Source organism: Ipomoea nil, unplaced genomic scaffold, assembly GCF_001879475.1.
Source record: "Ipomoea nil cultivar Tokyo-kokei standard unplaced genomic scaffold, Asagao_1.1 scaffold1576, whole genome shotgun sequence".
NCBI lineage: Eukaryota > Viridiplantae > Streptophyta > Magnoliopsida > Solanales > Convolvulaceae > Ipomoea > Ipomoea nil.
The window spans coordinates 4,314,765-4,340,425 of record NW_017618004.1 but is presented as its reverse complement, the minus strand read 5'-3'; the positions used below and the strand labels follow the sequence as shown (position 1 = coordinate 4,340,425).

At 36.3% G+C, this 25,661-nt stretch overlaps 5 protein-coding genes across 16 annotated transcripts; 2 read left to right on the top strand and 3 right to left on the bottom strand.

Moving 5' to 3' along the window:
* Positions 1-453: 453 nt before the first annotated feature.
* On the bottom strand, positions 454-3,664 carry LOC109190256 (probable nucleoside diphosphate kinase 5). The gene is made up of 6 exons (XM_019340730.1): positions 3,483-3,664; positions 3,250-3,330; positions 1,723-1,947; positions 1,425-1,532; positions 1,215-1,324; positions 454-765 (listed from the first exon to the last, which is right to left on the bottom strand). Exons 1-6 carry the CDS (start codon positions 3,545-3,547, stop codon positions 749-751), a joined length of 606 nt encoding a protein of 201 aa, XP_019196275.1. The 5' UTR covers positions 3,548-3,664; the 3' UTR covers positions 454-748.
* Positions 3,665-5,551: 1,887 nt separating this feature from the next.
* Positions 5,552-12,212, bottom strand: LOC109190773 (exportin-T-like). 11 transcript variants are annotated; one of them, XR_002055782.1, is made up of 15 exons: positions 10,119-12,212; positions 9,911-10,000; positions 9,716-9,805; positions 9,305-9,400; positions 8,902-8,961; positions 8,286-8,348; positions 8,118-8,213; positions 7,680-7,844; positions 7,280-7,453; positions 7,134-7,196; positions 6,958-7,056; positions 6,475-6,621; positions 6,203-6,364; positions 6,053-6,110; positions 5,552-5,936 (listed from the first exon to the last, which is right to left on the bottom strand). XR_002055782.1 is itself a non-coding variant. In XM_019341365.1 (13 exons), exons 1-13 carry the CDS (start codon positions 11,856-11,858, stop codon positions 6,275-6,277), a joined length of 2,973 nt encoding a protein of 990 aa, XP_019196910.1. In that variant the 5' UTR covers positions 11,859-12,212; the 3' UTR covers positions 6,002-6,274. The 11 variants fall into 11 exon arrangements, 1 of the variants encoding a protein (XP_019196910.1); XR_002055784.1 differs by having other exon boundaries at positions 5,552-5,919; XR_002055787.1 differs by having other exon boundaries at positions 5,552-5,884.
* Positions 12,213-14,315: 2,103 nt separating this feature from the next.
* LOC109190253 (2-hydroxy-6-oxononadienedioate/2-hydroxy-6-oxononatrienedioate hydrolase) lies at positions 14,316-16,526 on the top strand. Its single transcript, XM_019340727.1, has 4 exons — positions 14,316-15,082; positions 15,636-15,728; positions 15,819-15,886; positions 15,962-16,526. Exons 1-4 carry the CDS (start codon positions 14,363-14,365, stop codon positions 16,086-16,088), a joined length of 1,008 nt encoding a protein of 335 aa, XP_019196272.1. The 5' UTR covers positions 14,316-14,362; the 3' UTR covers positions 16,089-16,526.
* Positions 16,527-18,598: 2,072 nt separating this feature from the next.
* Positions 18,599-22,418, top strand: LOC109190754 (E3 ubiquitin-protein ligase SPL2). Of its 2 annotated transcripts, XM_019341337.1 has the most exons (7): positions 18,599-19,053; positions 19,697-19,798; positions 21,032-21,202; positions 21,298-21,419; positions 21,687-21,806; positions 21,951-22,018; positions 22,049-22,418. In XM_019341337.1, exons 1-7 carry the CDS (start codon positions 18,694-18,696, stop codon positions 22,243-22,245), a joined length of 1,140 nt encoding a protein of 379 aa, XP_019196882.1. In that variant the 5' UTR covers positions 18,599-18,693; the 3' UTR covers positions 22,246-22,418. The 2 variants fall into 2 exon arrangements, with proteins under 2 accessions (XP_019196882.1, XP_019196881.1); XM_019341336.1 differs by having other exon boundaries at positions 21,951-22,418.
* A 6-nt stretch (positions 22,419-22,424) lies between these two features.
* On the bottom strand, positions 22,425-24,150 carry LOC109190348 (nodulation-signaling pathway 1 protein). Its single transcript, XM_019340813.1, has one exon. The coding sequence runs from the start codon at positions 24,148-24,150 to the stop codon at positions 22,522-22,524; it is 1,629 nt and encodes a 542-aa protein (XP_019196358.1). The 3' UTR covers positions 22,425-22,521.
* Positions 24,151-25,661: the final 1,511 nt, after the last annotated feature.

Here is a 25,661-nt window from a genome sequence, read left to right as displayed (position 1 = left end):
AACGATTTGGATGGCCCCCCCAAAATTTTGATATTTCTAATGTGACCCCTAAATTTTTTATTTTCCCCCTTTTTCGCTAAAAAAAATATTGTTTTTTAGTTGAATGATGAAATTTGTAGTTTTAAATTTTTTGTATTTTTATAGTGAAGGAGGTGATATCTCAGAGGTCACTCAAAGGGCATTTTTGCCTCTTGCAAGTTGACATGTAAACAAAAATAAATGTTTTTTTTTTTTTTTTTTTTTTTTTTTTTTTTTTTTTTTGAAATCACAGTGTATTGCAAGCTGGCAATAAGCACAAAAGCTGCAAAAATAGTATCTTTTGTACATGTTTCTTTTTCTTATTTTAAAATTATTATCTTATTGTTATTTTGTATTATAAAAGTGAGTTTAAAGAGCAGTACTAATTTTGAAAGTGAGTCAAAATTACAATGACGTAAAGAAAATATTTACAAATTTGATGATGTGAAAATATGACTCAATTTTTAAAGTGAAAGAGTATTTAAAGGATAACGATAGCCTAACAATCTAAACATTGTCTCCTTACAAAATAGATGTTAAGTGCAAAGCATAGGTAGTGTAGTCATGACATAGATTGCGACTCTTTTAGGCCGTGTCTACTGCAGGATGCAGCTAATAGCAAGGTTGCGGGGATGCTGTCCATATTCGACGAGCTCTAAGTGTAATGCATTGCCATTGGCCGAGGCATGATACGAGTATACAACGTACATCGTGTTTCAAATGTTCGAACTTATAGTTCATCATGCCCTGCAGAGTAAATGTAAACGCAATCTTCAGAAAATGCGAGCAATGACAATGAAAACCCAAAAAGAATCTCTTGATACTTTCATTAAGGAATTTCTAAAGTTATCTCCTTTAGTCAATTGCTTACTTAATACTTAGTAGTCTTTCTTTCTTTTTATTTTTTATAAACAATCTTTCTCCTTTTGTCAATACGCTAGAAGGCATTTTCTTTAACAATTTGTGTGTGTGAGGGGAGGGGGGAGGGGTAGTTTGGTTACATTGGGGTATGTTGGGGTAGTTTGGTTACATTGGGGTATGTTGGGGTATTTGGTCTCCAGCGGTTATGTTCTAAGAGGCATCACAATATGATGAAAACTCAAATGAAATTCATGAAGTATGTTGGTTATTGTTTTCCTATGAATTAATTTGGTCATAGCTGGTTAAGTCAAACACAACAGAGAAAGAATTTTGACCTGAAGATGGCTCGTTAAAGAAAAAAGATATTTCCCGGGCTGCAGATTGGGGCGAGTCTGAACCATGAACACAATTTCTTTGCAAATCCAGCCCGCACATGGCTCTGATACTGAAAGTGATAGAAACGGGAGTCATGGTAAGAACCTAAGCAAAACCCGATAGGAAGTTTATATTGCACAGGAGTAAATGAAAGAATATAAGTTGTTGACCTGTGAGGATGAGTAGCCTTGGCTTTGAGAGGGTCAGTTGGTCCAATTAAAGCACGCCAATCATCAATCGCATTCCCTTTTTCTAAAGCCATTATCAGCACCGGGCCACTGGTAAACAAATGAGAAATGGATCAGCAATTTCAATTTTTTTAAAAAAATTTTGCGTTTTTGTTATTGTGTACAAGAGAGGCAGAGAGATACATGGGAAACTTTGCATTCAACAACTAATAGAATCTTACATTGTATAATAAAAGCCGATACTCATAGTGCAAAACAGAGCAAAAAAAGAAGAAAATACCTTGTCATGTACTCGATGAGGCTCGGAAAGAAGCTCTTTAAAGAATGCTCAGCATAAAAGCTTTTCACAGTATCCTCGCTTAGCTGAACAAATAGTTCTCGAGTAATACTGAAACCGTGATTATTAATGGTTTCCTTTATAACACTTGAATAGTTACCCAAAATTCCATCTGGCTTAATCATAGCTAAGGTCTTTTCATTCTCTGCAGTAACGGCTGCTGAAGATCTACAAGTTTAGAGCATCAAAGAAAGTTAGCAATAATCTTATTCATATAATCAGCAGCTCAATGACCTCAAGCCCTTTCCTAAAAAGGTCAACAACTTAAAAGATAAAATACAATCAGAACTGCATCTCCAAATTAAGTCCCAAAATTAGAATAAAGTTGAAAATATTGAAACAAAAAACACACACACACATGATCCTTAAATGGTTACTGTTCTCATATAAGAATTGCTGCCTTCTCACTTTTAGGCATACCCGACTTTTCCCCCTCTTTTAGACTCGCTGCACTTCAAGCTGGTCCATCTGAAATGATGGATGTCCTAGCATTATTCCTATTTTTTCTTTCAACCATCTTGGGATGAAAAAGATCTGATCATAACAGGGAGATTAGTAATTGACTCTTTTCAAGGCCTTATCAGTGTTTGGCCTAGGGTTTATTCGAGCTTATTCACTCAAAAAAGCATAAGCTGGGCAACACGCAAAAAAAGATAAAGGCCATGTTTGGTAAAAAATTGGTTATGCCAATTTTGACTTATTTGACCACTATTAATTGTTTGATTTAGTTAAAATATCAATATAAGTGTTTAGTTAATTAGCTTTTTTGCAACTCCAAAATGTTAAAATTTAAAAAAGCTACTCCAAGCAACTTTTTCAATTAGCTTTTTGAGAAAAGAAATTATACCAAACAGCTATCAGCTAACATCTAATTTACCAAACACTTCTCTACAACAGCTAATGTTATCAACTAGTTATACCCTCTAATTAACACAATCAGCTATCAGCCAACAACCATTTACCAAACAAGGCCAAAATCGCCTTTAATAAAGTTAAATAAGATGCAAAGAAGAAACTCCACAGTTGAAACTATTTCTCAATAAGCTCCAACTGATCCAAACAAGCACTGAATAATTATAATCTAACCATACGTTGCATTTGATCATCTTTTTCCCTCACTTCTGCAGCTCATGCACATTAAACGAACAAGATAAATAATCATAAACTAACAACTTGAAGTGCTAATTTTACAAATGACACAGAATATCTAATTATCTAGCGTAATTAACCCTTTCAGATCGAACTTCAAGCTTGAATCACACATGGAACCTTGTTTACAATGACTTAGAAATTCATTGATTTCACTAGTCAGAGTCCATTATAGCCAAATGCGCATTTTCATTTTTCTTAAGAATTGGCACCGCAATAGTTTACTCCATATATATTATCAAATTAAATCCAAAACAAAGCTCACGAGACAAGCATTCATTGTCAAAGTAGAGATGGAAGAATCTCTAAAATATTGCCTACCTGTGAGAGAGACACACAGTGGAGATTAGAACGAAGAAGAGAACAAACTTTGTGAAGAAGGGGGCCATTTGAAGCATCGAGCTGAAAATTACAACGAAAATGAAAAATGTATTATTACTCTTAAGAATAGTTCATCCGGTTTCAAACCTTAAAGGGGAACATATATAAGCCACCGGATTTGGAAATCCTAACAATACTTTTACCGCCAAAAATCAAATTAAAGCTTTATTTACCACTGATGATTGCGAAGGAGAGATCTGAGAAGGAAGAGAAATGGAACTCTCGACGGCACGAGCATTGACGGGAAAGCTTTCTTACAGTGCCCGGAGAAAGTGGCTTCCGGAGATCGCTCGAGCCTCAGAAAGAGGCGTTTCTTGCCTTCTTGGTCTGAAAGTGGAAATGAATCAATTCTTTCTACTGCATGATACGGTCAATGGGTCAAACTTTTCTTCCTACACACCATAATTAACTTTTTACCAAATTCTATTTTTTTTTTAACCATTACTTAATAATTATTTGTATATGTAAAAAAATTCCAAAGTATGAAATACAAAGTAACGTATAAGAACATTTCGGGATAATATATTTTATTAACAACTATTTGTGGTTCCTCTTCTTGCGTAGGTATGCCTAAAAAGAAAATAGTAAGGTGCAAGGGAGAACAATTTTGAATGAAATCATTTCAGTTCCTTTTTATTTTGAACAACCTGATATAATCGGTCGAGAAAGTGTTGATAAAATTAAACTTATAATCTTTTAGTACCATAATTATACACCATTCATTTAGTGACCCTTTTCAGACAATATACTCTAACTTTTCATTATAGGGTGTACCAAAAGATTTTGTTATTTTATTAAGGGCATCTCGAATGCACCAATTTGAGGGGAGAAAGAAGAGTAGGGAGAAAGATAGGGGGGAAATCGAGAGAAAGAAACAATCTCCGGGGAGATTGTCATCTCCGAAGGTTGTCTCCCAGAATGTGTGGCGTGTGGGCAACATACACCACCAATCATGTGGCGCATGTTGTTCACGTACCACAAAAGATGCGCAGTTGTCCCCCATCCCTTGTTTTATAAATAAAATAAAAAAAATTTGCATCTTTGGTCTCTGAGTTATTCTCAAGTTCCGACTTAATCCCTAAGTTATTTCGTATCCATTTTTAGTCCCTCTATTATGGACGAAGTGGTGAGTTTGGCCCCTGACGTTAGTATTTCATCTGCAGCTAACGGAAAATTTTAAAACAATTAATACATGGTAAAATATAAATTTCAAATTATAATATCCTTCTTAGTTCTTATATTGAAACCCATTTGTGCAACAACATTTGTTTTCTTATTTCTTTCAAGCAGCGAAATCAAAGGTCTTCATCTTCCAAACACTGACATCTAATTTCGTCCACTTGCAAGCTGCGAAATGCATAGGTAAGTTGTTTCCATATTTTATATGTTCAAGTAAATAAGCAATATTTGTAGTATTGATGAACTAATTTAGCCATTATTTATAGAATGTCATCTCTTAGTTGTGGTACTTCATATTTTTACCAAAATTCAAAGATAATTTCCTATGGAAATGTGGTGATTTATTACTCATGAAAATGTCATGGAGTTATACTAATCCAGGAAAAAGATACCAAGTTATGGAGTAAGTTTTTTTTAAAAAAAATTATTTATAAAAAAAATTGCAATTTAAGTTGTTTTTTATAAATAGAATTGAAATATTGAAATTTGATTTTTTTCAAAAAAAATGGAGTTGAATGGGTTGATATGGATGTGTCTAACTGTGTTGCAATAATCATACGGTGGTTATTAAAACGGCTAGACAAGTGAAAGATTGATTTGTGCCCAACAACGTTCTTGAATACATTGTAGGATTTCTTCTCCAAACCAGCTGCGTAGTAGGATTTCTTCGTTGATTACATTGAAGATTTAAGGTTTTTATCGATTTGAGGGGAAATGAGGGTAACAGATTATATTGCATACAAGTTTTATTTGAGAATTTACTTCACCCCTGGAATTAACACTATCAACGCACCACTAATGTTAGAGACCAAACTCGCCACTTCACTCATGACCGAGGGACTAAAAATAGATATGGTAATAACACATAGACTAAGTCATCACTACGGCTATAACTCAAAGACCAAACTTGTCATTTTTCCATAAAATAAAATAAAATAGGTAAAGAGATTATATGGTGATGTGAAAGAATTGGAACCCACAAAATAGGAAGAAAAGGGAAGAAGGGTTAGTGACGCCCTAATATCAATTGTTATAAAGTAGACCATGATCCACACATTGCTATTGATATAACCATTGACTGTTGTCACAACAGGCTTGTAAAACTGTAAAAGGTCACGAGCCCAAGAGTTAATATTCAAGTACAAGTCAAGCAAAGAGACTGAGTAGTCTGATACTGATATTTAGAAACAAAGGAGAAGTTGAGGTGTACCATTTTATCTATCAAAATATAAGAAAAATATTTTAATAAAATGAATAAGCAGAACAAATGGAGAATATGTATATACATATACTTGAAAGATTTACACAATGGCTAATGGCGATATGGATTTGGGTGCTGTAAGATTGATACAAGGCCAGCCACTCTAGCAGAATCTTTCACAATGGACCACCAAAACTGAGCATGTTAACATTCTTAGTACTAAGAATTTGCTGCAGCAGATTTACACCTATTTAATGAAAAAAAAAAAAAAAAAAAAAAAAAAAAAAAAAAAAAAAAAAAAAGAGAAGAAAATAGAGGGTATTATCAAACTTTAGTTATGCAACATAGAAATCACCCACATACCTGGGTTTCCATGGGCAGCAAGAGAAATGATTTTTACAGAAAAGTGCCCTGCAATAGTCTGTAATGTAATTATCCAGCGGGGTGTATAATGTGCGGGTATCCAGAGAAACGGAAGTTGTTCAAGTATGCAAAGATATAATTGGAACGCACTTCTGATGAACATAGTTTAATGAGCTCAACAGGGATAAACATCAGAGACCAAACTATTCCGTTCTGAAAATGCTATCTGAAAACCGTGCTGGCATTGCGCTGGAGTCTCAACTTTTCAATGAGCAATTGGTAGAATGATTTTAGTGCCTTCATGTCATTGCCCTAGTGGCAGAATAGCAAGACAGTAAAAAATTAGTTACTGTAGTCTCCTAACATGAACAGCTTATACCAAATGTAAAGCGTTTCCACTTTGATTGAATCTGGACAATTACCTGTAGTTTCTGACAGTACTGCTCGGCCAAATCTTGAGGGCAATTAGCACTGGGCAAACCTTTAGATACAAAATGAATGAGAAAATCGTTGCCAAATTTCTCATACATAACCTTCTGAGCCAACACTATTTCGCCAAATAAAATAAGCTGCCAAATAATTAAGGGTAATGAGAGGAAAATCAGTTGGGCGTTCACAAATCGTACAAACTTTGAATGCGATTTTATTGTTCTACGACACCCAAAAGAATAATGAAGTGAAAAGAGAATATCTAGCATAAATGAAATTAGTGACAGAATAAGATACTGAGTAGACCGAAGCAGGGGCATAAAAAGATATTGCAATGAAAACATTGAGGTAAATACTATAATATCAATTGCAAGAAGAAACATGGTTACTATAAAATCCTTTTAACACAGCATAAAAATTACCATTACTAGACCCAAATTAAGTGCTATTCAAATAATTGTTATGAATCAACTAACCATATTTGCATCACGAAACTCAAATGATTCATCAAGAACACTGTGAATACAACAGTTTGTTGCAAATGTCTCGATCACAAAACTTTGGAAACCAGGCACCTGAAGAGGACAACAGTTCATGCTTTCAGTACCTATAACATATACTCACATGAGACCGTGCATCTAAAGGAACTTACCTTCTCTTCACCATAGGGCACGCACCAATCTTTTATTAGTCTGATAAATATTTGTATGCAGGCCTGAATAGCAGAAATTGAAAAAAAGTTGGACTGAGTTTATTATATATAATAAGATAATAGTAAAATATATATACTACAACAACCTTCCGGACAAAAATATCCTTATGATTACAGCAAGCATTTAACAGCATCTGCACCATTGGATCTAAGTACACCCGGCTTTGGGGGGAAAGGAAAACTGATGATAGATCATGGGTGGCAATGACATGAAGAAAGGTGTAGAACATTCGTTGAAGCTCTTGTAATTCACGGATTTCCTATGAAGTAAAGCAATCACGATTCATAAGATACAGAGCAAACCTTGTAGAGTCCAATATTGGGCATAGCTATAACAGCTTGCAATCCCAAGAAAGTTAGAAAAGAAGGAACAGTTCAAATTATCTAAGGAACAAGAGATGAAAGTATTGATAATTGGTATGCTAATGAAGAAAACTGGACCTGAACAGGAACATAAATGGGCACATACTTCAGAAGTTCACATACCTCAGTGTTGCAACCAGGTCCTGATGGAAAAGCATCTCTAGGAAGAATACTGAATATCCTACCAGCAATGGGAGGGTAAACTTGCTCCAACATGTCACTTATGGCAGTGTTGAATTTGCAGATGAGCTGATTAAGCAACACTAGAAAGCTAACCACTTCCTTTGGCTGATATGTTATTTAAGTAAAAAAATAAATAGCAATACAATTTTACTATCATCAAATCAAGCAGAAAAAACAGTGGAGATAATTGTACTCAAACATATGGTGAAAAAGAGAAATATTATGGTGAATGAATACCTCATATTATTAGACCAATATGTCATATCACCACATATTGGGGAAAATCACAAATAAATACCCGATAATTACTCCTGTCCAACTAGCCAACTACCATAGGATTATTACATTACAAACTAAAATATAACCAAAAACTGTTACCTCACTTTCTGCAAGCAATGGCCCCAATGCCTTTGGAAGATATGGAAATACAGATGCTCCTAAAGTGTCCACCATACGATGAATGAATGATATGACCTAAAAATGGGTATTGGGCATCAGTAAAAAATTGTGAGATTCAACAAGATAAGAAAGAAACCAAATTCATACCTTAGAGCGCAGTGGCTCTTTCTTTGGAAATACAACAAGAATCTGCAGCATGACATCCAATGTCTGAATGAAAAGAAGTTAAGGTAGTATCAGTATAGTTCAGAAATATAGTTAAATCTGGATAAGGAATTAAAATAAGCAGTCATTTTTTACTACCTCAGTTAAAAAGGAAAAAAAAAACACTCAATAATGCGGAAGAGAAAGGAGACAAATGCAGTTGTTCCTTGTTCATCATTTCAAAATAACATCAGTGACTAATCCCATCCTAGATTCCTGCTTTAATTTGTGTACATTTTTTTCAAACAAAAAAATGAATCAATAAATTCAAAGTTCAAACTATTGTTAGGAACTAGATGCCAGAACGCAGAAGTCAGAGAGCAACATAATTCACCATTGCCAACTTTAAGTGATGAAAAGGTACACAAATATGTTAATAAGAAAAATAATTGTATGTTAAAGAGTTGCCCAAGGTAATGTTCTACAAGGCAAATGATCTACATTTAACATGTAATACTCAAATGGATGGTACAGAATATCAAGAATTTATCAAGTTCAAAATAGACATTTTTAGTATAAATGATATACAAAATTAATGAACATGCCCACATTCACCAACCTTCTTAAACATAAGACCAATTCCAGGACGACTGGCAGTCACAAGACGCTCACTGAACCCCTGAAGTAGCATAAATCCAACATCAAAATAATTGTACAATCTATAAAAAAGCAAATAAATGATAACTAATAAATAAAAATAACATATAAAACAAATAAAATTTATAACTGTCATATGGTTAATTCTTTAGGATTATTCCCAAATAGACTTTAAAACAAGATCCTGCATTAATGATATGAACATGCATAGAAAACGCGATCAAAAATGAAACGGTGAAGAAAAAATATATTAATTTTGTATCAGAAATAGAGTCTGAGTGTGTAAAGAAAGTCATAGTAAGTATGCAAAAGAAAACAGGGTGCTATAAAAATGCCAAATGAGATTTGAGAGGTTAAATGAAGACCTTGCTGAGAGCATTAATGGCCATTACTATCTGCTGTATATTAGTGATCTTTAAAGGAGATTCTTCCCAATTGGCATTCAAGAGCAATGTTTCCACCTGCTTAAAATGTCCATTGTCACTAAATAAAAACAAAGCAATGTGAAAGTGCAATGTTATAATTGCATGCCGTGTATCCAAGCACCTAATATAAACAATAAGAAACTCTTCCCAACTTCTTCCAGTAAGATTATAAATATCAAATATGAATGTGCAGAACTGCAGAATGAGGAAGGAAATCAACACACCGAACCCACCCCAGGTGTTTTCTTCCACCACAATACTGACAAATATAAAATATAAACAGATAATGAAAATGAGACCTCATACTACTGTTCAAGTTGATCATAAGTTCAATAGGTAATCAAACTTGACCTGCTGGCAAAGAGGAGTAAGCAATGCAGAAAGATACTCAGATTGCCTTTCAAGTGGCACATCTTCCACTCCTATCAATAAGCCTATTGCCTGTAAAGTGTCAAACAAAGTCAGAGTAATAAAGGCATCAGACACAAAAGGTCAATTCCATTATCCAAATACAATCTGGTAATATGAAAAACCATTAGCATTTACCTCAAAAATGTGACTACCATCTTCAGAACATGAATGTTCCTCAGAAGTACAATACGTAGTTGTAAATTGAGCAACCGTATCTTGCAGCCTCTAAAATGCCATTTAAAAAATGAGTATGCACAAGGAAAATCAAACCTGTCTTACTGGTTAATGAAAATATGATATAGACAAGAATGAAATGAGGAGAATAAAAATGGCAATGTAATACCTGCAAAATGGTCTCTATGTATGGGACAAATTTTGCTTTAAGTAATTTCACAACCTTCATGAAAAGATAACTTGCCCTTTGTTTCACGTGGATATTTGGATGGTGTATGCCTCTTTCATCAAGAAAAACACCCAGAATTAGGGGAATATATTGTGTATTCTCCTGCACAAACTTCATATACCTTGTGATTGTCTCCAAATATACCAGTGCAACAAGTCTATTAGAGTGGCAAGGAAACTTTGTTGATAAAAGCATTGCCACTAGTTCATCCAGAAAAGCACTTCCTGTACTCATCATATCATTGTTTACTGATTCCCCAAGTGCATAAAATAGGGAAAGTGCAGCCTCTATCTCCTCGGCATTTTTCTCTGCAGTAGGTGCAATAGCACTAGCTAAGGAGTTCCTGATAAAAGTTTGAGTAACATGGGGAGCAACACGTCCTATACTGCGGAGTAGAACAAATAAATCCTTCCGAAACTCAAGCATCCGATCTTCTTCTTCCTTTCCAATTCTATCTAATACATCCAGGTTACTACGGTAACTGGGATCAAACCGAATCTGGGAACGGATGACTTCCAACATCTGACCTACATGATATAGCTGATTTTCTGTCAATGAAGAAAGACTCTTCATTGTGCCAACATAACCTGAAAGGAACTGCAAAATGCTTGATGTTTCATCAATAACAGAATTTTGCATTACATAAAACACTGAGGGCAAAATCTCATTCAGCACCTCCATAGAGACAGCCCGGCTGTCCTCCAAGTTCAATTGCTTGAAACATTCCAAGACCTCAATGGCACACCCAGTAAGCAAAGAAGCTATGCTTGATACCAGTTCAGAGTCATTATCAACAGCTACTAAACCAAAAACCCTTCTTATTTGAAGATTTTGCAAGAGCATGAGCTTGGCATTTGGATCCATGCGTTTTGAAACCACTGCATGGACACAATCAGCTGCACCAGCTCTGAGCTGATCAGGCAGGCCATTGGCCAATATCAACTCAAATAACAGCCCAATAAATGCATCATTTGCAATCAACCCAATGTCAATCCAAGAGACATACCGCCTCGTGGAATCTAAAACAGTAGTGCACAAATCAAAATCAGAGTTCTTATAGATTGACACAATTTCATACCACGCCCCAACAATCTGACCAATGCATTGCTGCCTCATTGCATCCTTAACTCTCCCTGCAACAGCCAGCTCCTCTTGGCTCCTTGGGTAGTCCAAACTAATTAATTCATCATCCAGCACATTTAAAACTCTACAGAACATATCAATAACCAAAGCCCCTTTACTTAAATTCGGTAAAAACTCGAGAAACACAGATGGCCAAGTTTCTGGATACTCAAAATAAATTAAAGTAACCACGACTTGAGCAAGTTTATTCTTTACAAATGCCGGAGCATCCAGAACCCTCACTGAGCTCTTCCCATCAATGCTCTCGTAACAAGCCATCAAGAACACTGATTTCCTAACAAACGACTTCTCCTCCGGACTCATGGCCGAGTACCTAACACGAAGAGCCTCATGCAGGCATTGCAAGAACCAAAACTGGACTTGAACAAGATTCGATATGCACAAACGCTCTATACACAAACGCTCTATACACAAGCTACAAATTGATGGAGAAGCTTTGATTTGCTGACAAAAAGCAACTGCTTGTGATTTCAACGCTGAATCAACGCTTCCAGATTCATCAAAACTTATCAGTATTGCCTTTTCAAGATCATCCATCACTGACCCAAAATATTTATTAATTATTATCTAAAATTAACAAAGGGAATCAAAAATTCAGCGAATGCCTGAACGTGCTTGTGACTTGTGAGTGAATAGATTAAAATAAGGGAACCAAAAACACAAAATGACTAGCTAGGGTTGAGAAATGAAGCAGACCCGAGAGTGAAATTGGTGGAAACAGAGGGCTGAAAACGAGGGAGAAGACTGAAGAGACCTGAACAAAGGCTTTCCATTTTCGATAGCTAATCTAATCTTATATACCACTCCCAAAATGCCAAAAACCTTGAATGTAAATTTGGGAAACTGTCAACTCCAAGTCTTCGTCATAGTTCATACATTGTGCTCTTGTTTCGTAACGGGGAAGTTTTCGTCGGACCAAATATGGACTATTTTTATTGCTGAATTATTACTGGTTAAATAATGTTTTTCAGACCGTCAGTACAAATTCATTATTAGGTATGAAAAATACATTATATAGTGTTCAAAAATAAAAATATTTGGTAGATTTTCATTTTATACTCTCGATTTATACTTCATCTCACATGTTTTGATGTAAACATTTTTTTGTGATACCACATGATGAAAATAATCAATCTTGATTTGCCATTTCAAGGAGTAGAAATAAGGGAGTAAAATTTAAGAATTTATGTAGTAGAACTTGTTCAAAAAATGCAACACTGTACCACATCTAAGGATGCATTTTTACATTTTTGTGGTGTATTTATATGTACTTAATAGTTAGTGACTAAATAGCAGCACAAAAACCGTATTATTAATTACTTATTTATAATTATGACATTATAAATATTAAAAAATAATAGTTAAAAGGATAATAATAATAATAATAACAATAATACTAATAATAATAATAATAATAATAAATATGGATGTTGAAGATTTTTAAAATATATTTATTTTAAATTTTATATTTAAAACTAAAAAGAATTCAACAAATATATTTACATCTATATAATTTAAAAGTTATTTTTACATGTTGTCCGTTAACAATACAGAACTATACAACATAATTACTCCGTTGTTGAAGTATTAGAGTGAGATTTTTTGTAAAGAATTGTTATATTACTCTAATCTAGTGCTAGAAGAATGGTCAAAATATCAATGAGAAGAAATATCTATATAAGACAATTCGTAACTTAATTGAGTTGGTTGTACAATTGACTTGGTAACATCAATATTTTAAATTTGACTCCGTATACAAGTTGTATATTAAATTAAATATAATTTTTTTGACAAGAAATTAAATATAATCTAGTCTTGAAAGAATTAAATATTAAATATAATCTAGTAAAGTCGCAAGATATGAGTTATCAAATATATATCATTACCCATTACCTTAAAAATTGGAAGACATGAAGGACATGACATGATTTTAGGAGATACATTGTCATAAATCCTAACACATTTGTGCTAATTTATTGCACATTTTCTACTCCAACAAAATGAGAAATTTTTATAATAACTATATACAATCTATTTGTATCACTTCATATTCTTTGAGCCATCAATAATTGCACTTGTTAGCTACAAAATATTGGTAATCCTTGGTGAGATGATTCTCACATTCATTGTGAATATTTGTAATGCCATATCTCTAATACTAATATGAAATTAAGATATAGTATTAAGTCATTATTTATTAAAAATTAAAAATAATCACTCAACTTCATTTAAAAATAGATAATGACAACAATTGTAATTATACTGTCGAAAAAGAAGAGACATCAGATATATTGCACATAGTTACATTTAATTAATGTCGGTCTTGACCAGGACAATTGCACAGGGCCCCTAAAAAGTAAGATATGTTGAGTATTGCATAATGTGTATTAGGATTTGGGGTTGGCCCAACTTAAACTATTAACTTGTTAGTCATTAAGGCAAAGAGACACATCCAAAGAAGGAATTGAAAAGTGGAGAAAACACTACATGAGGCAAAGAGGCATGTAGGGGAATTCTTCCATAGCTTACCAGCCTTCATTCCTTGAAAAGATTTAAAATTAAAATGCAAGGTTCAAAGTTCATTCTTTGAAGGAGGTGGCTGCATTCTTCATGTTTAAATGTTTTCCATGAGCAGAATTTTGTAGCGGATGAGGTGACCAAACTTGTGCTTTCGGGTGACACGGAATAGATAGAATTCGATAGACCTTAATCGTTATGTAGAAATCAAATCTGTAATGACTAGTTGAGTGCTTATAGTTCGCGTTAGATTTTGCTTGACACCTAGCTGTTTGTTTATACGTAAAAATTCTTCAGTTAAATTTTATTTATATAATAACTTACAAACTACACATGAAAACTATAATAAGATGACCTCGGACTTTATGAAGATGGTGTTACAATAATAGAACTCTTTCGAAAGTCAAGCTACACAAGGAGAAAAAAAAATTAAAATTTTTGTTTAAAGTTAAAAAAGCAAGGCCTAGGTCAGCATTGTTCTAGTTCCATCAGCACCTCCGGTTGGTCCTTTGTCTCAGGCGGGTATGGAGACAATACGGCTATGGTTTCGCCACCTTCTCTCCTTCTATATCTCCGTCGCGGCTTTCGTCCTCCGCCGTCTTCTACCCACACTCCACCGCTTCCCCATTTTCGTCCCTGCCGTCGACTCCATCCTGTCCCACTATTTCCGCTTCTGCAATCTCTCCCCCTGCACCGTCGATTTGGACGACCAGACCACCATGCACATCTGGGCCCCCGCCCACCGCCATTTCCACAAGCCCAATCTCGTCATCATCCACGGCTACGGCGGCAATGCCAAGTGGCAATTCGCGCTCCAGCTCGCCTCCCTGGCCCAATCCTTCAACCTCTACGTCCCTGACCTCCTCTTCTTCGGCGATTCCCGCACCCGCCGCCCCGATCGCACGGACGCGTTCCAGGCCAAATGCGTGATCGAGGGTTTGATGGGGCTGGGTGTGAAGAGGACCGCGGTTTACGGGATCAGTTACGGTGGCTTCGTGGGGTACCGGATGGCCGAGATGTATCCCGATGTGGTGGACAGAGTGGTGATCGTCAGTAGCGGAATTGCGTCCACCGCCGATCAAAGGCTCGAACACATGGAGCGCCTGAAGAAGATTGGATGCAACGCCGTCGACTTGCTGTTGCCGGCGAAGCCGGAGGATCTCAGGCGGTTGGTCAATCTGTCTTCCCACAAACACGACCCTTTCAAGTGGGTCCCAGACGCTTTCCTCCAAGAATTCATCACTGTCAGTCCTCTCTCTTCTTTGCTTCAATTCAATTCAATTCTCCCATTGCCCATTAATCTCTCTCTCTAATCATTGCTATTGCATGTGACAAATGTCTTTACAGATAATCAAATAAAATACCATTAATATCCCAAACTTAAAAGTTTATAAAAGTCTCTAAAAATCCAAACTTGTCTCTGATAGTGGAAGGATATGTAAGTTGATAGATAAAAGTACACATTTATATGCTTATATAACAAATATTTATGTATTATATGTTGAATATAATCTGTTAATAGCTCATTTTATAGCTACAAAGAGTTCGATTCTTATCGAGAAGGTATGGAATTGGCCTCACTTTGGTTGAGAAATTTGTAATCACCAAATGTTAGAAAAAAAGAAGCCAGTCTCAATCATGTTTTTGTTGTGTGTACTCTGTGGCAGTATAACCTGGTAGGGCGACTTTCGAGCTAAGATTGTGTTGATTGCAGGCTTTAGTTTTGTTGGTTTAAATAGAATTGAATTTGTGGCAATGGGGAGAAAGCTAACATGAATGATTGACTTGCTCTATAAGGTGATGTATAGCCATAACAGGAAAGAGAAGCAAGAGCTACTGGAGTACTTGATGGGCAATAAAGAACATGCCATTGGTTCCGGTTTGACTCAGGTGAAACCCCCCACTCATCTGTATAACACGCAAAACTTCCATTGCAAAAACTCGGCTTTCCCTTATCATGTTTTGATCTTTTGGCAATAGGAAGCACTGCTTCTTTGGGGCGACAATGACAGAGTTTTCCCTCTCACATTTGGACAGCAATTGCAGCGGTATGGTACTTATATTTTCATTTCTTTCTTTCTCTGGTTTTTCATTTCTCCAGAATGATCGACATTGTTTTGCAGATATTTGGGCACCAAAGCTAGATTGGAAGTATTAAAGGATGCAGGGCATGCGGCAAACATTGACTGCCCCGAATCCCTCAACTCATTCATTAAGGCATTTGTTCTGCATTCTCAAGGATCAGAATAAACAAGTCTGATCTGTTTCCACGGGAATTGAAGCTGTGGCCTGTGGTATATGCATGACAGAGTGTAGTGTAATCAACTACTGCCATGTTTATATATACCCGCCTAAGAAGATATATGTTTTTTGAGCTTTTAATTTGGATGTATTAACTCAGACTCCACCAAATATGGGCTTAGAATCAATGTATTGCTTAACTTGTAAGGGCTTAATCAACACACATTAATTGTTTCATTTTACTCTCTGCTTCCTAATGGGGGCAGGCGTGTGTGTATATATATATATATATATACACACATTCTATGGAAGGATATTCTATGAAAAGTTTGGGTCAATTAGGAATTTATCAAGAAGTTATTCAAGTTAGGGTTGATGGGATTCTCAATAGAATATATTTGGAAGTGGGGAGTAAACGTTGGGAGTACATGTAATATTTTTCTATCATATCAATTGGTATTCTTATATATTTTTGTGGTTCTTTGTTTGTTTAATTCTTTCTCCCCCCATTTTTAATTATTTAATAACTTATTAGAAGACAAATACTTAACAATGTGATATTCTTATTGTTAACATAAAGTGGACTCAAAGATACGCGTGGTTCGTCACCTAACTTGATGTCACGATTGAAGGGGCTCTGAATGCCACTAGAAACATGAATTGTGTCACGATTGAAGGGGCACTAATGTAGGAGTCCAAAATTTGAATGCCACTGGAAACATGAATGATGTCACGGACGAGTTGTAAGTTTTAAAATGTGCAACTAAACATTTCAATTTATTAAAATCAGTCAAATAAGTCCAATGTAACCATTCTCTGAAACCCTAATTCTCTCGAAACCTCTATTTTTGTTTGACAAAATCTTGCTTCTTTTTTGGGCGTTTCTTCATCTGGTGGTCGCCGGCCTCTGGCCAAAGCTTTGAGCCTTTGACGGAATTTCATTTCTTGGCCGGCGGTCTCCTATTTTCTTTTGTTTCTTATTTTTTTAGTTTCATAATAAAGTTTAGTGCCGATTCAACCACCAACCCTTCATTCCTTTCAAGGAAGTTGCGGTAGTTTCAAAGATTTAAAGTTTAATGATTCCGCCAGATCTGGATAAAGAAGTGTATGATTCCCGTGGATCCGTAAAATAAAGTTCAAGAAGTGTACTGCTGCTTCTCTCTTCTTTTTTGTTATGCTTTTTTCTGTGTTTTTCTCTCGTTTGTGTGACGAGTTTGTTTTCCTCTTGTTTCTTTTGGCGAATTCTTTTCTTCATTCGTGTGAAACATATAAGTTGGTCATGACGTATGTGAACTTCATCCTGGGTGACAAAGATGACAATGTTAAAGAGCATCTCCATCTCAACTCGATAGATATATTGTCAATGAACGATATATGGAAAATATATACTCAGGTGGGTGGTGTGAAAGACTTTTCAACCAAAGTTAATATTAACTACGTTTGATCAATTTTTCAATGATATTAAAGAAGTGTTAAATTCATCTAACGAATTCAGCTTCAAATTTGTGAAACATTTTGCGATTCAAGTTGTTGTTTCTATGTCTGACAGTAAAGAATGGTAATACCGTTTCATCAATCATATTTATAATCACTTCAACTTATGGTTAAATGAATTAGCTTCTTTATTATTTTTTTTTTAAGTCCAATGTAACCAATAGGCCAACAATTTACCTATAAGCACACTAAGCATGTTCATCTGCCCACAACCCTAACAAATGATACGTTTTTTTTTTTTTTTTTGAAGATAACCAAACTTTTCATTAAATAGTATTGCTTTTACATAAAGGAGCAGCCAGAAAACGTGGGATATAATCAAAATATTCAACTCTGTTCTCCCCCACCTGGCCAAGAGCTTTTTTAGCTAAAAAATCTGCTACTGTGTTTGCCTTTCTACTCACAAATCGGAGATTTACCATAGGCATTTGATCCAGCAAGTCACGGATTTCTTCAATAATAGCCCCAAAAGGCGATAAATCAGCACCTCCCGTGACTGCTCGTGTAACTACCTGGGCGTCCGTCTCTACAATGACCCTCGGCCATCCTTTCTCCTTTATCCAGCTTAGCGTCTCTCTTGCTCCCATGGCCTCCGCTTCTTGAACCCGAAACAGACCATTCTTGACAAACATGACAACCCCCAGCACCGAGCCATCCCAATCAAACACACTCCATCCAAAACCCATCCGGCTTCCTCCATGGTCCATTGCTATGTCGATATTCACTTTTATCTCCCCATGAGTCAAAACTGCATATTGGACTGGTTGGTGATAAAAAACTGGAGCCTCCTCATCACGGCACTGCTTCCAATTTCTAGCATAAATCAAGGCCTGTTGGACGTCACCCCCAGCTCCAAATGATACGTTAATGTACTTAATTGTACTTTTAAAAAATTTAAGAATCTAATTACACTTTTGTGTAAAATTCAAAAGTACATTTATCATTTTTCCTTAAAAGAAAAAAAAAAAATTGACAACCCAAATATTAACCCACATCTTAAATCTTAAAAATTCCCGGAATCCCATAGAAAGGAGTAGTGTGTAATTCATCAGAGTCTGAGACGGTAAAAGCCTACGAGTCCAGTGAAGAGAGTTGGAATCACGCTAATTGAAGGCAAACGATGTCCGCTCCCGACCAAGCCGCGGCGGCGGTGCTTTCTCAGGTAGCACTGGCGGCGGACGGCACCGTTCTCGGCCTAGCCCTAGCCTTCATTGCCGTGCGGAGCGTACTCAAGTTCAAGGCTACAAACTCCGCTCTACACAAAATCAAAGAAGCTCCTTCCGTCCGCGTTTCCGATCTCCGTTCCGTCGTCTCTGAACACGGCGACTCCAACCAATCCGACGAAGGCAAGCTCGTGATCGTCCGCGGCACCGTCGAAGCGAAGTCCGCCGTAGAAGGCGATTGGAAGAGCCTACGGAATGACGTCCTCGTTGCTCACGACTCCGGCGAGAAAGCTGTCATTGTGCAGCGAACTCAAACGGTGCTTCACTTATTCTTGTCTTTAATTTTCGCCTTTACTTCAATTCTTGGACGATTTTCTTGATGATTGATACCTGAATTATAGCTCGATTCATGCCAATTTCTAGTCTTACTTTCAAGTCTCATAGAGGACTTATATTTATTGGTTACTCCTACGCCTTGTTTCCTTTATCTTGAATGACCTACTGCTAACTGTTATTCTCAAACTATTTATTTCCTAGTGTAATTATTATTATTATAGATTACCTCGTTCTTTCCAATAGTTTCATAATTATATGTATTTTAGAGTTTAATTTGAGAAAAGAAACTAAGGATGATATTAAGATAAATTGATTCAGAAGTTCCAATTGGATGTCATTATTCATTGGAATTTGAAGAAATGTCACTATAGTTTATTCATTCCACATTTGTCTCTATCCTATGTTGGTAGCCTTTCTGTCAATCTAAAGCTCAATTGATGTTTATTAAATTTCTACTTTGAACTTCTTATCAATTTAGCGATGCATAAGTTCTTTGTAATACTTGTGGTTGGATCTCTATTTGTTGTTGAATAATGGTACTGTAGTCTATTATTATATATTATTGCTTATGTTATCAATGGATTATGGTGAGATGTTTACAACTTAAATTTTTATCTTATGTAGTGTATATATAATGAGTGGAAAGGTTTCATGGGATGGACCAGTGATCTACGTTCTCTATTTCCAAGATCATGGAGAGAGCAAGAGTCATCCTCCAAAAGAATGGTAGTGTACAGGAACCCTGGAATTTGTTAATGTTGCACTTTTTTTTTTTTTGTGGATGACGGGCAGGGCTATGGTTCTTGGTTTTTAATAGAAATCCTACAAGCATTGTTCCTATGTACTATTATTAAAAATATTCAAGTGATCAGTAACTGAATGCAACTATCCCTCTTATGCAAAATTATAGAAGATTGCTTCAAAGATCAAAACAATATAACCAAATTGCATATAGTTGTATATCCTGCTAGGCTGCTATACCATGCATATTAATGAACCCAGTTTGTTGCAATTGCTTAGAAACTTAGAATGCCCTTTTGCAGTGTCTGGTGTTTATTTCTTAGTTCAGAATTCCTCCTACTAACTGGAAAAAATTAGTAAATTGGTTCCAATATGATGGTCAAGTTAGTTTCGTGATTTTAAGTTCATTCCATACCAGACCAGGTTGGGGTAGGGTTATATACATTCTCAATATGTGAAGGGGCCATTTGTGCATATCTCCATAGATACTATGTTTCATATGGATCCTTGTGCCATTATGCTACGTGGGTTTCAAATGCAAATTTAGATTAATGATCCATTTAATTTTGTTTATTCTTTTTCTGTCTTTCTGAAGAATAAAGCATAGGCATACTCCTTATTGTTAGGATATTCTAAAAGCTAGATGCCTCCATTTTATATAGAAATTTATATTGATATATCATCTTCAAAATTTTTCTTTCATTCATGACTTGCCATCATTTAGATATGATCTTACATTGTTGATAGACTTCAGTAGTTCAGTGGACCAATTGTCTAATTTGATTCCTAAATTTATCTTTCACATCATAGCATGGGTGTTTCTGCTATTATGCCACAAGTGTGTAGTTATTCTATTGACTGGAAACATTGATAGTTAATCTTTACAATGCCTTCCCGGAGTCGATGCAATCTTACTTTGACCAATATTCTAGGACATATTTCTTTAAAATTTTGAGTTGCAATGTTTTTAATAAGTAATACTTACTATGTAGTTTCTTAATATATAGTTTAAATGTTCAAAACTTACATTTAAAATAATTAAAACTTAAACCAAAGTTTAGTCAAGTTGATAATTAGTAAATATGACAAACAATTTGTGATGGAGGGACTAGGGAGTTTATTGTTATTTATTCGATTTGGTAAGGAGGGGCTTTATTTTTACTTCTTACTTGGTAATTAGAGTATTAGACACTTGTGCCTGAATGAATTCTGGAATAGGTCCCATTTGTTATTGTTGAAGCTGGAAGGTGGCCACGATCTGAATATGTTAATGTGAACATGGATGGATCAAGTCACCCCCTACCACTTGAAACAGTCTACCATCACCTGCAGCCAGTTAACGCTACTTCAATAACTTTCCTCCAGGCAATTTTTGGTCATCAGTACCCTGTAAGTATTAATGGGTTTATGGTTTGTTAGTTTGATTTTTCAATTATAATTCTATTTTCTTAGTTCTTATCATTCATGCAATTTTGGGTGCAAAGGTTGGGCTGCTACACGAAGAAAAAATCCTGCCACTAGGGAAGGATATCACTGCAGTTGGGATTTGCAGCTCAATTAGAGGGACTCCAGAGATAAAGTCGTGCAATTTTCTTCCTTATTTCCTGTAAGTTCCTTTTGCCATTTTCATATAATAGTTACATGTTTGTTTAGTGCTGACATTTGTGTGAGAACCACTATCGCTCTGCAAAGTCCATACATTACATACCCGCATGCTACATTGTTACTACTCTCGAAAACACAAACTCGCTCCTTGGAGTTTGTAGTTTTATGAACTACTACAAGTGCTGCACCATTTTCTCCTCTCAAGACTATGGAACAATATCTCTGCTGTTTGTTAAGTAAATTGTTTTTATTTTTTTACTTTTTATAGATCGGAGATGACCAAGGATCAAATGATTGTAGATCTTGCATTTAAGACAAAAGTTTTGCTATGGAGTGGGGTAGTATTTGGTTCACTTGCAGTTGGTATCCTTAGCTATGCTGCTGTAAGGTATGAATGCACTGTTGCCTCCTCCCCACTTTTCTTGTTATTGTTTTGAGTTTTAGAATATTGTTATCAAGGAAAGCAGATGTATTGATTTTTCAAGTGCATGATTCATAGTCATCTGATTTGCATATTTCGGAGATATTTCAGGAACTGGAACAGATGGAAAGAATGGAGGCATCAGAGGCAGACTCAACGACAAAATGCTGCTGCTGCTAGTGATGAAGCTGCTGCTCAGGATGGTTCAGATGAGGACATCGCGAACATTCCTGATGGTCAGTTGTGCGTCATTTGCCTAACAAGAAGACGGCGTTCTGCATTCGTACCATGTGGACATCTAGTGTGTTGCCCACGCTGTGCCTTGTCAGTTGTACGCGAATTATCACCCCCGTGTCCTTTATGTAGGCAGACCATCCATAGTGCAGTAAGGATATACGACTCTTGACTGTTATGAATGCTTTTCATAAGTAAAGAATTCATGATAAACTGTATAGCTGGTTTGTTGCCCAATTGGTTCTGAAAATTAGCATCAGGATTCAGGATAGAGGATAGATTGAGCCTCTGAGTCTTGTCACCAGGGATTACTAATTTGAAGCTAATACAAATTGCTTTTGTACACATAGATTAGCATGGTTTTGGATTGAAAACTCAATAGGCATAGGCAAGTATTTGTTAAAATGCAGAGTACAATGAGAAATAGAAGTATAGAGCTAGCTAGCTACTACTGAAAAGCATGATTAGGGTCCATCTTCCAGAGTGAGGTAAAGGAAAGTGGTTGGCCTTTCCACCATAAATCCACGCACCCATCTTTCTCTTCCACTTTCATCTCCCAGTTGTTATCATACTTTCTGAGCAGCATTCGAGCTCCATCAATGGCGTCCTCTCCGAACTCCTCCCTCGCGAACCCAACACCTCTCATTCTCTCGCACCATTTCTCTTTTCTCTCGTTCATTTCTCCCGTATTTATCAACGCCTTTGCCGCTTCTCCTTCCATCATCCTCCTTTCCTCATTCCACCGCCCCTTGAACGCCATGCTAGTCGACTCCAAAAACCTCCACAGGTACTCAACTTTCCGGGAGAATCCAGCGGCGAAGTCCCCGCAGTTGCTGCAGCTGCACTCCGCATTGTTCTCGCTCAGAACAACTCTTTTCGGCCCCAGACTCCTTAGGGCTTTCAACAACTCCGTTCTCTCGTCCGGGGCGTGGTGGTTCAGATTGTGGAGTCTGAACTGTGCACACACGATCAGAATCTCATCCTGTGAGGATTTGATGGTGTGTACGTGGGCGCCTAGGTTTTGAAGCGGCAGATTGTCTAGGATATTGATCTGTAGATTGATGTTAATAGCCTTGGCAAACCCTAGAAGATTGGGGGAGAAATCGTAACCTGATGGAGGAATCAGAAATGGAGTAGTGTTGCTCAGGTGGTTGTCGACGGTGGGGGTGATGACCGTGAGACGAACCAGCGGCGGCGGCCCTCCCGGGCGGTGAGTAAGCTCTTCTAGAAGCGTCGGCCATTGGATTCCATGGGAAACTCCGATATCCAGGATGTGAAGACATCTGGGCCGATCCTGTTGCTCCTCCGCCAGAGCTTCGAGGATCGACGAGTTAGCAAAGCTGTTCGGGATGCGAAACCACGGATTTATGTCGTTGAAAATCATCAGCGACTCCCTGAAGAATTTTGTAGTGGTTGACGCGAAAGTAGTTACTCCGGCGAACGAGGAACCGGAGCCGAGGTGGTGCGTCAGCGCTTGCAGGCCGTGGGCGGCCAACCGGTGGTTGGCGTCGCCCGTCAGGGAGGCCAGCTCACTGAGAACGTACAAGAGATGCTGAACCCGGTTCATATTCCCGGCCGTTATCGCGGCGGCGCAAGGGTTGAGCAGCTGCTCAGCCCACCTCCCATCCTTGTTCCCACCATTGTTACTATTACCATTCCCTCCTGCCTTATTCGTCCCTTTCCTGTTCCCACCGCCTTTTCTCCCCGGAGCCGCCGCCTGCTCCACCTCCACCTCTGCCTCCCCATCATCACGAGCTTTCCGCTTCCTATCCACCGGCGGCTGGGCGGCAGGATGATCCAACACAACAGGCACCTCGGCAGCAGCGGTCGTGACAACACTAGAGAAGCTGTTCAAAGAAGTAGAAACGCCACCATTATTATTATTATCATCACTCTTGTGCAGAATCTCTAGACTTTGACCTTGATCCCACCAGGAATCGGAATCTCCAAAGAAATGGTCGTTGGAATCGTAAGGGCAATCAAGAAACGATGAATCGTAGGAGAAATTAGAACCTCCGAACCATTCCAAGATTTGGTCTGGGAAAGGACTGGGCTCTGCAGGTTCATCAATGGTCATTGTAGGCCGGCCGGGAAAGCTAGGGAGAAGATCAGAGAATAATGGTGCTTGATCATTCAAAGTACAATGTCAGGCCAGGTAATATTATTAATTGGTGTGTGCTTAGGTGATTAAGTTATAAAATTATCAAAATTTGGTCTTTTTCAGAAGAGACGTAGGAGGACATATTTTAATGCACCTATTTTGGAGGTTTTGATGTTTGTATTAAGATTAATTAAAAAAACAAGAAGAATATCATCAAGAAATTAACGTTGTAAATATGTGTTTTGTTAAGCTGTCGATTCCCTCTTTTAACGGCAAATAACAACTTTTCTTAGAATAATTAAGGTTTGGAATCTTAATTTGTATGTTTGCTACCAAGTAAAGTTTATAAATTTATTTTGGATTGGTTAGTCATTAGTTGAGGTATACTTCTTTCCCTCTAAAGTTTTAAACAAGTCATTAGTTGGATTGATCTATTTTAAGAAATGTAAGATTCTCAACTTTGATTTTTAGTTCATGGGAATTGAATCCAGCTCTATCATTCCATCATCCAATTTCTTAACTTATTTGAGACTCATTTGTATAAATATATATTACTTAAAAATATTCATTGAATTGAACCAATCCACAACCCCTTATTTAAGAGTGATTTTTTTTTTAATTGTTTTAGTGGTGCAAATTTTAGCTTTTATAAAACTTATAAAAATGTGTCATATTAAAGAGTTCAATAAAAATTAAAATGATTAGAGTGAATTAAGAATGCTCTCGCAGAGAAACACATATATATACAAAATTATTTGTACTTTCTCATGAATTAGCTAGGAAATTTGTTAGTATGCCTTTAGAACAATTTTCAACTTCCTTAAACTCAAAATGAAAGGTTTTTTCCTTAATTATTCTTTTTCAAAATATATTTCTACATTATTATTATTATTATTATTATTATTTACTTTTCTTTTCCTACCCTAGGAGTTTAGAAAAAAATTAGATTATTTTTTCAGTAATTTTTAGAACTCACAATTAATTTTATTTTAAAATATTTAGTTAAATAAAATAATAAAAACATTAACAAGTTAATTGTTTGGTAGTGACTTGGAAAGCCGATTCCATTATCCTGTTGTTGAAATATGGCATTGACTGCTATGTAAACTTAATTAAGAAAATAAAATTACGCATTTGTTACTAGCTATAACTTTTGGTAGTGATAAACGTTTATGGTGTGCATTTAAAGTTGACATGTAACATAACAAAGTTAGACGGATAATTAGTTTGGTTGCACCTTTCAATAGCGGCGACTAACTTTTCGGTGATTTTTTTTTTTTTTTAAAGAAGATAAATGTCTTGTCTACGGAGTATATAATAAGTTGCTTGATAAGTATCCCTTTTTTGAAATAAAAAAAATCACTCCTATCATATTTTCCAGTTATATAACTCAGGGGCCAGGCCAAGTTAATATGGCATAATTGTTTGAAAATGAATTAGATATATATGAGATTTAAATATTTAATGTCATCATTCTGCATGTATTA

Coding starts and splice junctions, on each gene's coding strand:
- LOC109190253 (XM_019340727.1), top strand. CDS start 14,363: ATGGAGACAATACGGCTATGGTTTCGCCACCTTCTCTCCTTCTATATC. Junction 15,083..15,635: donor TCCTCCAAGAATTCATCACT/GTCAGTCCTCTC, acceptor TTGCTCTATAAG/GTGATGTATAGCCATAACAG. Junction 15,887..15,961: donor TTTGGACAGCAATTGCAGCG/GTATGGTACTTA, acceptor ATTGTTTTGCAG/ATATTTGGGCACCAAAGCTA.
- LOC109190348 (XM_019340813.1), bottom strand. CDS start 24,150: ATGACCATTGATGAACCTGCAGAGCCCAGTCCTTTCCCAGACCAAATC.
- LOC109190754 (XM_019341336.1), top strand. CDS start 18,694: ATGTCCGCTCCCGACCAAGCCGCGGCGGCGGTGCTTTCTCAGGTAGCA. Junction 19,054..19,696: donor TTGTGCAGCGAACTCAAACG/GTGCTTCACTTA, acceptor TATCTTATGTAG/TGTATATATAATGAGTGGAA. Junction 21,203..21,297: donor TTTTTGGTCATCAGTACCCT/GTAAGTATTAAT, acceptor TTGGGTGCAAAG/GTTGGGCTGCTACACGAAGA.
- LOC109190256 (XM_019340730.1), bottom strand. CDS start 3,547: ATGCTCGTGCCGTCGAGAGTTCCATTTCTCTTCCTTCTCAGATCTCTC. Junction 3,331..3,482: donor CTCCTTCGCAATCATCAGTG/GTAAATAAAGCT, acceptor TGTAATTTTCAG/CTCGATGCTTCAAATGGCCC. Junction 1,948..3,249: donor ACTGTGTGTCTCTCTCACAG/GTAGGCAATATT, acceptor CTAAACTTGTAG/ATCTTCAGCAGCCGTTACTG.
- LOC109190773 (XM_019341365.1), bottom strand. CDS start 11,858: ATGGATGATCTTGAAAAGGCAATACTGATAAGTTTTGATGAATCTGGA. Junction 7,454..7,679: donor GACCTGGTTGCAACACTGAG/GTATGTGAACTT, acceptor TTTACTTCATAG/GAAATCCGTGAATTACAAGA. Junction 6,365..6,474: donor AGTACTGTCAGAAACTACAG/GTAATTGTCCAG, acceptor TTCTGCCACTAG/GGCAATGACATGAAGGCACT.